This window comes from Podarcis gaigeae (genome assembly GCF_964106915.1).
Source record: "Podarcis gaigeae genome assembly, chromosome: 7".
Classification (NCBI taxonomy): domain Eukaryota; kingdom Metazoa; phylum Chordata; class Lepidosauria; order Squamata; family Lacertidae; genus Podarcis; species Podarcis gaigeae.
In genome coordinates, this window is record NC_139683.1 from 79596385 (window position 1) to 79614163 (window position 17779).

The 17779-nt window shown below is 42.0% G+C and overlaps 1 protein-coding gene across 1 annotated transcript; it reads left to right on the forward strand.

Annotated features, from left to right (window-relative positions):
• The first annotated feature begins 2176 nt into the window (after positions 1–2176).
• LOC310849479 (carboxymethylenebutenolidase homolog) lies at positions 2177–12396 on the forward strand. The gene is made up of 6 exons (XM_083749726.1): positions 2177–2398; positions 5938–6152; positions 7487–7594; positions 9789–9931; positions 11037–11128; positions 11427–12396. Exons 2-6 carry the CDS (start codon positions 5938–5940, stop codon positions 11604–11606), a joined length of 738 nt encoding a protein of 245 aa, XP_083605852.1. The 5' UTR covers positions 2177–2398; the 3' UTR covers positions 11607–12396.
• The last annotated feature ends 5383 nt before the right edge of the window (positions 12397–17779 follow it).

A 17779-nucleotide genomic window follows, 5' to 3' on the forward strand; every position in this document is an offset into this window, starting at 1 on the left:
TATGAAACGGTCTTTTTTAAACTTTACAGATTTTAGAAAGTGAGCGTGTTAGCAGTGAAGAAGGGCGACATTGTATGGACCACGCTGATTAGATTGAGACAGAGGCAACTTCAATTACACGTTGCACCTTGGCGTGGACAAGCCTAGACTTGGGTGGAAAGATTGCACAGAGCAACTCACAATTATTTTTTTAATAAATTCAAGAACCTTGAGACCTCTGCACACACCTAATAAATAGCATCTTTGCATTTCATGGAATTAAAATCCATATCCTCCCTTCTCAGATGTATGGAATACTAAAATAAATACAATATATATCATATAACTTATGTACACCTCCCAAAATAACTGCCATAACGTTTTCTTCAACGTATAAACCACCAAACCTGAAAACACCTGCTGTTTCTGCAACAAATCTGCAGCAGCCAGGGTATCGTCAGGTGTAATAGGTATTACACCAATTCTTAAAGTTCTGAGGTGGTTGTCTTTGTGCTTCCAAGCCTAATTCAAGTGCTTACAGGGACATATAAAGCCCCAAACAACTTAGACCCCAAATATCTCAAAGAATGCTTCCTCCTACATTGCAACATGGTGATTCTACCACCTTGTGTAAGACAGGACCTTCTTTGTGGTGGCCCTCAATGTTGTGGAATGCGCTCTCCAAGGTGTGCCTCATCCTGTCATTAAATATGTTTTGTTGGCAGACCAAGATGCACCTTTTTGCACAGACTTTGGGTGGTGGAGAATTGAAAGAATCACTTCCTCTGAAATGTGGCTGCTTGTTTGGTTTGCATGATATGGTGTAACCAGGCCTTATTTTCATCTGGTGCTCGCCGGAACTCAGTTCTGGCATCTCTCAGGTGGGCACCATTTCCATTCTAAGAGAACAAGGGAGGTGTTCTGGCACCTCCTTTTCTATAAAAATAGTACTGGGTGTAACTGATCATTTAGAGTTGTTGTGCACTATGTGGTTTACTTGCATTTTAGCCAGGCATAGGCAAACTCAGCCCTCCAGATGGTTTGGGACTACAACTCCCATCATCCCTAGCTAACAGGAAAAGTGGTCAGGGATGATGGGAATTGTGGGAATCTGGAGGGCCAAGTTTGCCTATGCCTGATATTAGCTGCATGTAACCCAACTTGGGAATGTGGGTGGCGCTGTGGGTTAAACCACAGAGGCTAGGGCTTGCCAATCAGAAGGTTGGCGGTTCGAATCCCCGCGACAGGGTGAGCTCCCGTTGCTCGGTCCCTGCTCCTGCCAACCTAGCAGTTTGAAAGCAGGAAGTGCAAGTAGATAAATAGGTACCACTCCGGCGGGAAGGTGAACGGCGTTTCCGTGCACTGCTCTGGTTCGCCAGAAGCGGCTTAGTCATGCTGGCCACATGACCCAGAAGCTGTACGCCGGCTCCCTCGGCCAATAAAGCGAGATGAGCGCCGCAACCCCAGAGTCGGCCACGACTGGACCTAATGGTCAGGGGTCCCTTTACCTTTACCTTTAACCCAACTTGAGACTGCATGGTAAAGAGCAGGTTATAACTACCAAATGTTGGGAGGGCACTAACTGTTGATTACCAACATTTGTACTCTAGTGTGTGAATGATGTGTAATGAATATATATTTTAAGCAATTGTTAATTAATGATTTGTTTGATTGGATTTATCTCATTTCTATGCCGCTTTTCATTCCAATGAATCTCAAAGCAAACGATAAATAACAATAACATAATAAAACATAAAGAACATCACAAATATAGCATGAATCATATAAAGTAATTAACAACTCATCAATGAAACAATCACAATTTGTAAAACCCTGTTAACAAAACGGCAACTTAAAAAATAAGCTATACATCACAATTGCAGCAAAGGTTATACAGTTAACAAATCAATGTGGCATTTATAATCTATAAAACAATATTAACATGAGTAGAAGAGCAACAAAAAAAAAAAAAGCTAAGCACTGTTAAACTCATACACATGTTCACAACTAATGTGAGATAGAATAAAGTAGAATAAAGCAGAGCTGTGGCAAGATGTCGTTTCTTACGTTTCATGTGCACAGTTGAATGGGTTAGGAATAAATAAGGAAACAGAGAAGACTACTGTATGCTAAAGAAGCACGATTGGAAGAGCAGAGGAGGAGGAGTTCAAGCCTCCTCCCACTTCCTAGCTGGGTCATTCTGGGTCACCTCTGGTGCTGTTTTGTAATAAGCAAACTCTTTTTTCTTTCACATGAAGGCTGCAGCAGGCCCACTCAGGGAAGCTGTGTGGGAGAAGCTGCAGCACCCGTTAGCAGACAAGCTGATTTCTTTTCCCTTTTAAAAATCTTTCACAGCTTTGGGAAATAACCCTTTCTAACCTCCCAGAAGAAAAGAAAACGGAGAACTTTGGAATTCCAGGTACGTAAGAGTCCTAGCGTGATATGCCAAAGTGTTTTCTGCAGGAAGTTGAGTGGGAGGGAGGCAGAGATGCCTTCATGAGTGTATGGTGCCTTGATAAAAATAACTGACGGCAACAGCTTGCTCATCGGTTCTCCTGCACTTTTAGTAAGGTTCAATTTACCCACATCTATTTCAAAATGTTTAGCGCTATTGGTGGAGAGAAGCAGCGCAAGCTCCAGGATTTTGGCAACCCATGGACTTGGAATTTTCAATGAGCTTCCTTAACTGTAAAAAAGGCAAGCATGGAAGCCATGCATTATCTCACATAAAAAGGTAAAGGGAGCCCTGACCATTAGGTCCAGTTGTGGTCGACTCTGGGGTTGCGGTGCTCATCTCGCTTTATTTGTCAAGGGAGCCGGCTGTGGCCAGCATGACAAAGCCGCTTCTGGCAAAACCAGAGCAGCACACGGAAATGCCGTTTACCTTCCCGCTGGAGCGGTACCTATTTATCTACTTGCACTTTGACGTGCTTTCGAACTGCTAGGTTGGCAGGAGCAGGGACCGAGCAACAGGAGCTCACCCCGTCGCGGGGATTCGAACCACCGACCTTCTGATTGGAAAGCCCTAGGCTCTGTGGTTTAACCCACAGCACCACCCATGTCCCTTATTATCTCACATAGATCCTGACATTTTTGGGAACTCTTCTGCAAAGCGAAAATTATATCACTGTTGAGGTGGAGTAAATGCCCAGACTTGCCACCCTCTGGAGCTAGATGTGGACTGTACCCCCTGCCCTGGCCCCAGACCTAACTTGTGGCCACACTTTGAAGCATTCTGTAATAATAAGAGTAGCCGGGGGCTTTTGCAACAGCATCTGACGCAACATCTTTCCCAGCTAGGGGTCCTATTTTCCTCATTGCATGTAGGCACTATCCATTTTAAGGTTGGTGGAAGGGCTCCAGTATACTTCCCAAAATCAATGTGCAAACACATGGGTAGGCAAACCAAGGCCCGGGGGCCAAATTCGGCCCAATCACCTTCTAAATACAGCCTGCAGACGGTCTGGGAATCAGCGTGTTTTTACACGAGTAGAATGTGCCCTTTTATTTAAAATGCATCTCTGGGTTATTTTGGGGGCCTGCCTGGTGTTTTTACATGAGTAGAATGTGTGATTTTATTTAAAATGCATCTCTGGGTTATTTGTGGGGCATAGGAATGCGTTCATTTTTTCCCTTCAAAATATAGTCCGGCCTCCCACAAGGTCTGAGGGACAGTGGACTAGCCCACTGCTGAAAAAGTTTGCTGACCCCTGTGCAAAGACATAAAGAATTCTGAACACTATGAAGAAACCCTAAGAAATGTTGTTTGGTGACTGTTAACTGTGTGAGAAAATACCATGACTGCGAAGAGATTAAAATTATCACAAGGACATCATGGGACCAGCACAAACAAGATATTGGGTTATTCATTAACTGCTGTTCCATTGTTGCCATGAACAAACTGCAAAGATAAATAATTCGATTCTGCGCTTTAGCCTCTCTGATTTCTTTAATACACACACACACACAACACACAGACAGAGTGGTACCTCTGGTTGCGAACGGGATCTGTTCCAGAGGCCCGTTCGCAACATGAAAAGAACGCAACCTGCAGCAGCGCATCTGCGCATGTGCGGGTTGCGATTCGCCACTTCTGTGCATGCGCGTGGCATCATTTTGCGCTTCTGTGCATGTGTGAGTGGCAAACCCCGGAAGTAACCCTTTCTGGTACTTCCGGGTCGCCGCGGGACGTAACCTGAAAGAACGTAACATAAAGCGGATGTAACATGAGGTATGACTGTATTTACTTTCACGTAACAGTTACACAATTACAGAAAATCAAAATGAAAAATGAAACAACAACCATCAGAGAGTCATCCCCAAGTACACCAACAGAGCTTTGCCAAAGTGTATATACTAAAACCATCACAATCTTAACATTAAATGATGCATAGGAACATCCATTGTTGGCCACAAAGAAAAAGATAGATTGCATCAGCAGCAATTCTGGTATGCAGGATTTTATACAAAGGCATGAGGAAAGGAGAAAAAAATAGTGATTAAACTATGTGCTTCATGAATGCCAAACTGCAGTAAAGACCATAGGCATCATGGTTTGCATAATCAATAAAGTCACCCCAGATTGCATAATAGTTGTTGTGTTTCCCCTGGCCTCTTGCTACCTTTGGTATGATTTAGGCTGTAAGTACTTGCCAATAACCCCCACTGAATTCAGCACTACATTTCTCCAATCTTAGGATTGCCACTCACTTTATGCACATTGGTAGGTCTTCCAGACACATTTTCACCCTCCTTCCTTGCATTTCTAGCCAACAGAAACAATTCCCAAGGGAATTGTTTTACATCAAACCTGTGTGGAAAAACAGGTCCTAAATTCAAACTATATTAATTGACTCCAATGAGCATATGGATAGTGACCAAAAAGCCAGAACCACACCAAAAGAAAGTGAATTAGAAATTTATCTACAAACAAGTGACAAATGGTGAAAAATAATAAATATGCATTTAAAATAGTAATTGATATAGAAGTAATATAATTATATAACACGAATTACACAAATAAATGAAACCATTACGAATCTATTATAAGCACTAGATAGAAAAATATAAAGCTATTTGCATTAGCTGCGTAAGGTATATAAGAAAGCAATTATTTTCCTAGCATTCTCCCTCCAGTCCAGGTAATTAAAGAGCAAAATTACCAAGGAAAAAATCATGATATGATAAAGGCATTCTTATATTCTAAAACAACATAGGGAAAGCGACTTAAGATTTTAAAGTAAAATCTTAGGGCCTTGGGGAATAATGAATCAAAGGTCCATATCACTCCATAGGTTTCCATTGGAAGATTCCTGAGCAAAAACAACCCATTAGGATTAGAAAGAGAAAAAAGGGGAAAAGAAACAAGCCTAAGAAAAATCTAGGATTTTTGTGTGTGTGTTAGGAAGAATGATTCATGTGTTCAAGGATGTTTTTATGCTCCTCCAGCCTTTGACTTAGGCATATGATCATCATCATGGCTTCCTGAAACCAAACTTTGGTTCATACAATAAGTGGAACTGTTCCTTCCATATAGGACCCCAGAACCCAGATAATAAATTTAAAGAAGACCTAATTAACAAAGGTTGCAAGAGACAACAAAGGGAAAGGGGAGATGGGGGAAGCCTCATTCCGTGAACGTGAACACTTTTCCATTCACAGAAAGAGCTTTAAGGTGCAAGCCACTAAGATTTCTTTAAGAAAAGTTAAAAGCACAGTGCCAAGAAAATCATTGTGCCATTTATGGTGGCCCTAGTTAAAAATCAGCAATTCCTCTAGGATTCCGTGAGTTGATCTTTTGAGAATTTTGATGTATCTGATATGTTTTTATCTGACTCTATGCGTCACAGAGCATTCGTGCAGACTCCAACAACCACCTGCAGCAACTGTAGAGTATACAGACTTATTTCTATTAAACTTTAGTTACATTAACCTTTATGCATCTTTAAAACTTTACAGATGGCTAATGAAGAAAAACCATGTCCATGTGATATTGGAGACAAATTTGAATATGAAGGGCATGGGCAAGAAATTTCTGTTGGGCACATCAAGGCCTACATCAACAAGCCCTCCCACAGCACAGACAAAGCTGTGATTGTGATTCATGACATTTTTGGATGGCAGCTACCAAACACCAGATACATAGCAGATATGCTCGCATCCCATGGATATACGTGAGAAATTGTCTCTATTTTTCTTAGTCTTATCTCTTTCAGTTGACATATTTCTGCATTATGAATTGTGAATGCAAAGTGCAAGCTGATGTAGTTGTTCAAAAATACTTTGCTTGGCTAAACTTTTTACCTTTAGCTGAAGTATTAAATGTGTATTATTTATATCCAAGCCACTCTGGGCAGCTTACAGAATATATATAAAACATAATAAAGCACCAAACATTAAAAACTTCCTGATACAGGGCTGCCTTCAGAGGTCTTCCAAAAGTTATGTAGTTCTTAATCTCCTTGACATCTGAAGGGAGCGCGTTCCACAGGGAGGGCGCCACTACCAAGAAGGCCCTCTGCTTTCTGAGAAGGCTCTCTGTCCTATTCTGATTAATAGTATATGTTGGAGACCCACAAGAAATTGCGAGGGGAGCAAGTGAGAATACACATTCGGCCACCCTCATTTACACATATAAACAACCTGAAACCTATAATGGAAGAGTTCGCAGCAGCAGCACCACAAAAGGCACCAGCTTCTCTTGCTCTGCAGGACACATTCCAGTTTCTCCCTGCTTTCTGGTTACATCACACTGTTTCTCTTAAACTCTAACCTCCAATATTAAAAAACTTCCCTATACAGGGCTGCCTTCAGGTGCCTTCTAAAAATCAGATAGTTGTTTATTTCCTTGACATCTGGTGGCATGGTGTTCCATAGGGAGGGTGCCACTACCGAGAAGGCCCTCTGTCTGGTTCCCTGTAACCTCACTTCTCACAGTGAGGGAATCGCCAGACGGCCCTCAGAGCTGGACCTCATTGTTCAGGCTGAACGATGGAGGTAGAGACGCTCCTTCAGGTATTCTGGGCTGAGGCTGTTTAGGGCTTTAAAGGTCAGCACCAACATTTTGAATTGTGCTCGGAAATGTACTGGGAGCCAATGAAGGTCTTTCAGGACCAGTGTCTCGACGGCTACTCCCAGTCACCAGTCTAGCTGCCGCATTCTGGATTAGTTGTAGTTGCTTTCTGCCTGATTCCCTGTAATTTCACTTCTCACAATGAGGGAACAACCAAAAGGCCTTCAGAGCTAGATCTCACTATCCAGACTGGACAATAGAGAGGGAGATGCTCCTTCAGGTATACAAGGCCGAGGCTGTTTCGGGATTTAAAGGTCTATAGCAACACATTGAATTGTGCTCAGAAACGTGCTGGGAGCCAGTGTAGATCCTTTAGGACCAGTGTTATATGGGCCCAGTGACTGTTGCCAGTCTAGCTGTCATATTCTGAATTAGTTGTATTTATACCAGTGCTGTGATATTTGAAAAATGAACTTAAATTTATTTTCTATGCAGAGCAATTTGTCCAGACTTTTATAAGGGACAAGAACCTTGGACGCTATCTAATGATTGGTCGGCATTCGATGACTGGCTAAAAACACGAGATTCCAAGAATATCAACAAGTAAGGATTTAAGTTAATTTCTTTTTTTCATTAAAAAATGTTGAGGGGTACTCTCATTTTCCAACTCATATTGAAATACTGCCCCTCAATGAGGCCAAACTTAGATTCACACAATGTTTAGGGGTATGTATACCCCCCATATGGTGCTGGAGGAGACTCTTGAGAGTCCCATGGACTGCAAGAAGATCAAACCTCTCCATACTGAAGGAAATCAACCCTGAGTGCTCACTGGAAGGACAGATTGTGAAGCTGAGGCTCCAGTACTTTGGCCACCTCATGAGAAGAGAAGACTCCCTGGAGAAGACCCTGATGCTGGGAAAGATGGAGGGCACAAGGAGAAGGGGACGGCAGAGGACGAGATGGTTGGATAGTGTTTTCGAGGTTACCAGCATGAGTTTGACCAAACTGCGGGAGGCAGTGGAGGACAGAGGTGCCTGGCGTTCTCTGGTCCATGGGGTCACGAAAAGTCGGACACGACTAAACGACTAAACAACAACAACAACAACAACATACCCCCCATGTACCCCCAGAAAAAAAACACTGCTTCCTGCTGTGGATTTTTGAGGCTGATGTTATGATTGATCAGATTAAACTGTACATGTGGAGAGAGGATTTGCAGATTCAAACCATGTTCGGTTTGAACATCTCCCTCTGATAAAACTGTTCAGCAGCATTGGCTATATTATCATTTATGGTGGGAATGTAAATTAGGGCAAGATTTTTTGGGTTTTAGCGCCAAGATTATTTACTTGGAGCTTGTTATTTTTTTACCCATATGCAACTGTACTCATTATTTTATTATTTATCCACTTTTAATTCTCATCTGTTCTCATAACAGTTTTCTCTGTTTTATATACATTATAAAATGAAATTTTAAAATCTATGCAAAAAAACATTGGCCGTGGAATTATCCTCTACCAACCTCTTGGGTTGAGAGTTTTTTTTAAAAAAATAATATTTATTAAAGTTTTGAAAGTTACAGAAAGAAAAAAGAAAAGGAATTAAACATAACAAAACCATACAATACAATACAAAGACAAAAATATTACATATACATAACAAAAATAAAACAAAAACAATTAAAAAAACACAAAAAACCCACATCCAATACTTTCAATGTTATTAACTTTCTTTTACTTGTTTCAGCGACCTCCTCACACCTCCCTTTTTTTGTATTCCACTTTGATTAATTGTTTCAGCAAATCCTTTCCATCTTCCTCAATTTTCTGTCCTATCATTTAACTTAACAAATTCTAACATTATTTTTTTCCTTTAAGCCAATTACAAGAGAGTTTTTAAAGGGCACTAATCTGTGGTTGAAGACAGTAGTGCCTGGCGTGCTCTGGTCCATGGGGTCACGACATGACTAAACGACTAAACAACAACAAATCTGTGGTTGTTTTCCCATGTTCATTGGCCTGCAAAGGTGTCACAACGTTGCACCATTTCCCATGCTGTTTTGCATCTTCACAAAACCACTGGGTGGGACCATCTGTAGATTTGGAATAAAAGTATAGCACCCAGCTTTGTCTTTCCATTCCATCAAATCATTGAATGGCAGTTGGATCCTGAGCTACACAGCTGGATTCTGAAATGATACTTTTTTCAAGTGATCGTGAGAACTTACGGGGTACGGCGATTGCCGGAGTTTTGTTTCATTTGGATGAAGAGAGAGTCCTAAAGTCCTAAAGGAGCTTTGCGATATCTGACTTCATTAAAAAAATATTGACTGTAGGTGGAGACCAAGAGTTTAAACATTACAGAAAGCAAACCTCTGCCCCAAATCAGATGTCGAAAGAAGCACCCTCTACACATACAAAAAAAATGAGCTTTCAAAAGGGCAAAGCTAACCCTTTGCCACTTTCTCTGTTCCATTAAAAAACTGCAGTTTCCCTCACAAAGAGGATAAGGAAGAAACAAATGCCTTTTTCCAATATTATTCTCACTTTCTAAATGTGTCTCCGGCCATTTTTTAAGCCTGTGGGCAAATTAACTATAATTTCCCTAACAAAAGACTTTACTGGCAAATTTGTCACTAGTTACAAAGGAAGTTTGCAGCAGCCCTTTGGCCCCATTAAGCCTTTTTTTTTGTTTATACCCTTAAATTCTCAGCATTGTGCAAATTTGTGAGGGCTCCTTGTAAGGGTGTCTTTTCACTGGTGCCTTTTTGTTCACTTATATTTCTGTGCTTTAGGGAAACGGATGTTGTCTTGCAGTATCTGAAGGAACAGTGTAATGCAAAGAAGATAGGTGTCATTGGATTTTGTTGGGGTGGAGCTGCAGTACATCATCTGATGTTGAAATATTCTATCTTTAAGGCAGGCGTATCCATCTATGGTATGTGTAGCTACAATAAGAATACTGATATCACTGTGTGTGTTAGAAATAATGGCCAGAATATGCTTTTCTTTGCAGCACAATGTTTTTGACACTTGCACCTGGTTTTAGAAAATATATCCCTGTTATACTTTGCACAGAAGCTGTTCTGTACTTTCTCATCTGAAATAGGTATGCCTGGTTTTTCATCACCACTCTAAACTTATTCTAGGCTAGCTCAGTGATTACTTTTTTCCTTTCACTCCACCCTAAAGCAAATCTTTTACTGGAATATAGCTGCCAGAACAATTGAAGGAACCACAGACCTCTGCTTATTATAAGATCCTATTATTTTTCTCTGAAATTACATTCATTCAGTACCTGAAAGGCACCAGAAATCATTTTTATCTTTTCTTTTGCTCCATATGTGCTGTTAAATGACTGGAATTTTAAGCTATTTTAATCTTTCTGAGGATCCCAAGAGATATTTTGGGCATATCCAAGAGCCTGTTTGCTTGGATGAACCTTCTATGTTTAGAGGCAGCAGCACGCCGCTGAATAACAATTGCATGGGAGCCACAATCAAAGATGGATATTACTTCCATGTCCTGCAGATGAGCTTTCCAGAGGCACCTGACTGGCTACCTTAAAAAAACAGAATGTTGAACCAGATATGCTGTTGTTTGATTCAATAGGACTTTCCTTTAATGGACACTCGTCCATTAGAGCATGTGTCAATATTAGGAGCCTATTATTTTGTATAGCTCACCACATATACACTGGTGCTTAATGTCAGGCTTTGCATGAGCACCAATATGAAAGGATGCATTTTACTAACTTAACCAGATCAAAATATTTCATGGGATGTTGACTTGAAATTTACCTGCAAGTCAAACTTGTCAACATCAATATGACTTTGACCAGTCCTTTCGCTCTTCAAGTCCTTGTCTATATGAGATTCACTTTAAGGAGACAAATATGCCGTTGCTCATCCCTGATTTTGAACCTTTGGCAAAATAAAAATATATGAAAGGATTTGCATGCAAAATGTTAAATATTGCACTCTTACTGAAAGTGTTTGGCATGCTTCGTTTTAATGTAACTTTTATTGTTGAATGCATTCTAGGAGTGATCAAATTTACAGAAGACAGTTGCAACCTGATGAACCCCACCTTTTTCATTTTCGCAGAGAAAGATGAAGTAATTCCTCTTGACCAAGTAAGGCATTATTTCAAAAACCGAGTTCCTGAATCAGGAGCAATGTTCCTGGTGTATAAATTTTGCTGAAGAAAATGCTTTTTTGGGGGTGGGGAATGGCTTACAATTATCCGAAATCCAGAGTATGCTGGCTATTCTGGCTGGCTGAGTTGATATTTCTCTTGGAAATCTGAAGGTAAAATATTTATACCATTTTTTTTGTCTCTGTTCCAAGATGTGACAAGTGAACTCTGGCACTCTCATAAAGAAAGAAATTATTTCAGTACCAGTAATGTGAGGGTATATTTTTTTGTTGCAGGTCACTGCCCTTGAACAGAAGCTGAAACAGCAATGCAAAGTTGAGCATGAAGTGAAAATATATCCCGGACAAACTCATGGTTTTGTACATCGTAAAAGGGAAGATATTAACCCTCAAGACAGACCTTACATTGAAGAAGCAAGGAAGGACATGCTGAATTGGCTGAGTAGATACATCTAACTGTCTATTCATCCAAAAACGCATCATGGAAAAATTAGTGACAAGGATATGCTTTTAAAATTTCCAGAAGGAAACATTTGTAACATTTAACATTAAAATATACCACAGACTTAATCTATTTGCCCCAAAACATCCTTCCTCATGCACACAAATGCGCAGACCCATCTGCTGGTGGTGATAGCAACAGCTACCTGACTTTGCTCCATTCAGCAACCTGTGCCTGAGCAGTTCATTACTCACTGATCCTCTCCCCTAGGCACTAGGATGCTCAGGTGGGTTTCACCCAGCTGGTGAACCTCAGGGCAGGAGTAGACTTCAGTGTGTCTGCTGCACTACCCATCTCTCAGCCAGCCAAAGATGAACAACATTTCGCCTGTTGTTTTGCCTCTTCCTAGTCCTGATTCACCATCACCACTCAACCAAGCCATTGTAGATTTAGCTAGTTAGGGAGGTATCATGAGCTGAGCTACTGCCACTGCTTACAAGTAGACCATGCCCAAGTAGAGAGAAAGTGTGTGAGAGACATGCAGTAGCTATTGCAAATGGCAGGTCCTGGTCTTCCCCTACCGGAGGGCCTTCCCCTACCAGAGTACAGTGCATTAACCACAATCTACTCATGGGCAAAACCAATTGAATCAACCAATAAATAAAGTGACTGAGTAATTGGTTAGGAGCAGAAAAGCTGTTTTCTTTTCCTTGGTAACATAGTCCTGAAACATAAAGAAATAATGTTTGGTATAAATTTCCTATGCTGATTCCTCTATTCAATAAAGTTTTAAATTGAATTGCATCATATTTATATTCATTGGGTGCCTAAGGGAATATGTCCATTAGCTGTGGTTAGCGATTGGGGAGAAACTCAGTTCGGTACATAATTTCCTGCAAATTTATCTGATTTATGCTTCCCATAGCAAGATGTGAACCAAATTGCAGCTACCCTTAGAAATTTGCTTCTCCAGATTTTTGCAGTGCACTTCTGAATGAACAATTGGGTGGCCATCTGTCATGGATGCTTTAGATGAGATTCCAGCATTGTAGGGGGTTGGACTAGATGACCCTTGGCTCCCTTCCAACTCTCTGTCTCCATTCCACCCTCTTCCAGGTGCAAAAGGACCAGCACGTCAGTGATCATGCATGATTTGGATATGCCTAAAATGGTCGCCACCTGTATATAAAAATGAATACAGTGGTACTTCAGGTTAAGAACTTAATTCGTTCTGGAGGTCCGTTCTTAATCTGAAACTATTCTTAACCTGAAGCACCACTTTAGCTAATGGGGCCTCCTGCTGCTGCCGTGCCGCCGGAGCACGATTTCTGTTCTCATCCTGAAGCAAAGTTCTTAATCTGAAGCATTATTTCTGGGTTAGCGGAGTCTGTAACCTGAAGCGTATGTAACCTGAAGCGTATGTAACCCGTGGTACCACTGTATAAGTGAAAAGGAGCATTATATTAGCGGAACTTGTTTGAATAAATATATCTTAGACAAAATTGCATACAAAATATGTTTATTAGGATAAAAGATCAAATGCTGATGAGTTTTCATGAAAACTTTCTTTAAAAAATGGTAGATATGCAAATGAATGGCGATATATGCAAATAAATATATTATTTTTTCTTTTGTTACTCAGTACTGTTATGTTGCAGTCTATATATATGATGCAGAAATGTGACAAACAGAATTTAAAGCTATAAAAATGAAAAACAGCAATTGATAGCTTTGCTCATCCTTAGCTGTGGTTAAGGAAGTTTGCACAAAAACCTCAGCACTACAAATATTGTGAGGTACGGCTGATGAATAAACTTCCCTAGGTACACTTCTTTGGAACGTGTTGAAACCATAGTTGGAGCCTTTTGTATAACTAGGAAAGATGTATTCTGGAAACTTGGTAGAGTAAGAGATAGTCCCTTTCCTGTTTTGATTTTTACAGGCCTCTGGCAATACTCATAATTTTGGAAAATCTGGCACTGTTTCCCTTCGTCTTTCTAATCTGTAGCCGACTCACTCTGCTAACTGCTACCTCACGGTACACCAATTAAATGAATGTCTACAATTTACCTCAGGCTATCTGGTGGCGGGTGTGTGTGTGTGTTGTGTGAGGGAATCTGCAATTCAGCCATGAGCTAATCCAACAAGGAAAGTTTTATTTACCAAAAAAAAGAAGAAGTTGGTGAAATAAAGTTGTGTCAGGAGACATGTTCTTTCAGGTAGAACTAAATTACTTAAACCAAATACAAGGATGTCTCAGGCTTAAAAACTGTGGTACAGGCACAGCTTCTCTTTTTAACTCCCTTTACTCAAAATTAGTTGTTGCACTTCAGTTTCTCTTACTCTTTTCTATGTCCTTACGTTTAGTTTGGGCAGGTGCTTCAGGTTTTAACACGGTTTATTAATTGGGTTCGAGAACAGAAGGGTTTCTAGAATAGGTGGTGAAATGCTTGACTCAGTTCCTGCTGCTTCACTCTCGTTCCCTTACTTCGTTATTACAGTGGACTTCTTTTGACACGGCATGGCTTCCTTCACAGCTTAATACAGTGGTGCCTCGCAAGACGAAATTAATCCGTTCCGTGAGGCTCATCGTATAGCGGTTTTTTTGTCTTGCGAAGCAAGCCCATTGACATCCTAGCGGATTAGCGCTATTAGCGGTTTAGCGGCTTTTAGCGGATCAACTGATAAGCGGCTTATCAGCGGATCAGCTGATAAGCAGCTTAGCGGCTTAGGAAAAGGGGGGGGGAAACCCGCAGGAACTTGCAAGACATTTCTTTTTTTTATATAAATATTTATTAAGAATTTTTATAAGAAAAAAGCATAAATAACAAACAACATTGCTTATGTCATACACAAAATTTCATAACTCATTTGGACTTCCTCACGTCTTCCGCTCCCACTTACATTGTTAAAAAGTTTTTCCAAGCAAATTATCATCTTGTTTACAATCTTATATCCATGGAACTTGCAAGACATTTCGTCTTGCGAAGCAAGCCCATAGGGAAATTCATTTTGCGAAGTGCCCCCAAAACGGAAAACCCTTTCGTCTAGCGGGTTTTCCGTCTTGCGAGGCGTTCGTCTTGCGGAGCACCACTGTACCGTTCACAAGTGAGGAGTACTTTTTGTCAAGCTACCCACTCTCTTAGCAATCCCACCCCTGAGGTATTCGGATGAGTATATCAGACCCAGAGGATCGCCTCACCCCTTGTTACTGGCATGGGAGTCTCCTTTACCTAGAAGAGCTCTCGCCTCCTGACAGGAATGCGACCCAGGTAGCCTGTATTCCCACAGGTTCTACCTCTCCTCAGACTCAGCCCACTAAGATGGCGCAACAGCACTTTTCCCTCTGGCGCTGTTGGGCCTGCCCTCACTTAAATACAGTGATACCTCGGGTTAAGTACTTAATTCGTTCCGGAGGTTCATATTTAACCTGAAACTGTTCTTAACCTGAAGCACCACTTTAGCTTAATGGGGCCTCCTACTGCTGCCACACCGCCAGAGCGGCCGCCGCGCCGCCGGAGCCCGATTTCTGTTCTTATCCTGAAGCAAAGTTCTTAACCTGAAGCACTATTTCTGGCTTAGTGGAGTGTGTAACCTGAAGCGTATGTAACCTGAAGCATATGTAACCCGAGGTACCACTGTATAGTGCACCCACCTCACAGAACACAAATCCCCACAAACTACCTCAGATTGTCTTGTGGGCGGACTTGTGTCAGGGAAAACTTAATAATTTGGAGTCTCGGGCAGGATTGGATCAAATAAACAATAAAGATTTTTTTTAACAAAGGAAGTTTATGACACAAGTGGGTAGAACATAGATCATGATGTTATTTCACTTCAGTGCTTTCTCAGTTGTTGCGCAGCTGTTACTGCTTAATACTTTTCTTCTTAACCAAGGTGGTACTTCCTGTAGGTTAGACAACCCTACTCCTGAGGTACTCCAAGTAACAGACCCAAGGGATCTTCTTTTTGTAGAATAATCTCTCCCCTCCTGACTGGAATGAGTCCTAAGTAGACTGTATCCTCACAGCTTCTACTTCTCCTGGCTCAGCCTCAGCCTCCCAGTTAATTACTGGCCTAATTACTCTGACAGGACACCACACGCTGTCCTTCACACTAAGTTCAGAGTCTCCTTTCTCTAGCTTTTGATACATTCCTCAGAGTGGCTGTTTCTACCCAGAATCAACTCTCTCTCCTCTCGCTTCCTATCTCCCAATCTATTCTCCCAACCTCAATCCCGAGTACCCCCAAAACTATGAACTATCTCTCCAAATCCTCTCCTTTTCAACTACCCCTCCTGCTGGAACCCCAGCAAATTGTAAGCTGCCGTCCGCTAAACATTTGCTGGCAGGGAAAAAGAAAAAACAAACTTTTCTGGCACACCCTCCAGTTAACTCTTTTCTGTATACCTTGCCTAGACACTCAACTTTCTATCTAAGCTGCAAGGCTCGTTCCTCTTGCTTATCAGTAGTCTCCTCAGCACAGATGTTCAACCCAAATCAGAACCGGTTCTCCCTCAGCCAAACTCAATGTTCACCCCAATCTCCCACCTCAAATCATAACACTCTCCCTCAGAAATGGCTCCTTTTATGCTCCATCCCGAAGTGCTGCTCCATCCCGCTTGGTAGCCAAATCAGAGAGAGATTGCATTACTCTGGCGGAGTTTCTGAGGGACTAGCGTCTGCTGTCCGGACCTTTGGGGCTGAGTTAGCCGAGTATTTCTGAGCTGGCCAAATGGTCCTTGCTTGATCTGGGTACAGTGGTACCTCTGCTTATGTACTTAATTCGTTCCGGAGGTCCGTTCTTAACCTGAAACTGTTCTTAACCTGAAGCACCACTTTAGTTAATGGGGCCTCCTGCTGCCGCAGCACTGCCAAAACACAATTTCTGTTCTCATCCTGAAGTAAAGTTCTTAACCCAAGGTACTATTTCTGGGTTAGCGGAGTCTGTAACCTGAAGCGTATGTAACCCGAGGTACCACTGTATTCTTGTGCCCTGAAGGAGCAAAGTACAAGGAAACTTATCCGTTCCCCTGAGAGGGCCAAGAGGATCAGCTCACAAAAAGGATTACAACTACATGAGAAGACTGAAACGGTGCAAATTCAGAAAGCCCCCCCTTCTCTGAGGCCTCGCTTTCTTCCTATTATTGCTTTTTATAAGATCCGTAGCCCGGTTCCTTGGTATTGTGTATGTGTGACACAGTATACCCCATCCTTTGTGTATATGAATTTAGTCAGCCTAGGTCGGCTAATTCCTTCACTCCAATTTCTATTCCTCATTCCCAGTTACTTTTTTCATGAGGGAGAAAACCTTTAACATCTGGTTTGCAAATAAAAGCTTCAAATTTTGTTTGGCTGTTTATCCTGGCATCCTTGCATCCTCTTTTCACAAAGAACTCTGCAGTGTGCATTTCAAACTGGATCAACTTGGCACACATATAAAATATAACAACAACAACAACAACAACAACAACATTTTTTTTATACCCCAACAACAACAACAATTTTTTTATACCCCAGCCACTCTGGGTGGCTTCCAAGAAAAATTAAAATACTGTAATACATCAATTGGGGACGCCGGTGGCGCTGTGGGTTAAAGCCTCAGCGCCTAGGACTTGCCGATCGAAAGGTCGGCGGTTCGAATCCCTGCGGCGGGGTGCGCTCCCGCTGCTCGGTCTAAGCCTGCCAACCTAGCAGTTCAAAAGCACCTCCGGGTGCAAGTAGATAAATAGGGACCGCTTACCAGCGGGAAGGTAAACGGCGTTCCGTGTGCGGCTCTGGCTCGCCAGATGCAGCTTGTCACGCTGGCCACGTGACCTGGAAGTGTCTCCGGACAGCGCTGGCCCCTGGCCTCTTGAGTGAGATGGGCGCACAACCCCAGAGTCTGTCAAGACTGGCCCGTACGGGCAGGGGTACCTTTACCTTTAATACATCAAACATTAAAAGCTTCCCTAAACACGGCTGCCTTCAGATGTCTAAGAGTCTGATAGTTGTTCTTCTCTTTGACATCTGGTGGAAGGGTGTTCCACAGGGCGGGTGCCACTACCGAGAAGGCCCTCTGCCTGGTTCCCTGTAACTTGGCTTCTCGCAGTGAGGGAACCACTAGAAGGCCCTTGGTGCTGGACCTCAGTGTCCGGGTAGAACGACGGGGGTGGAGACGCTCCTTCAGATATACTGGACCGAGGCCG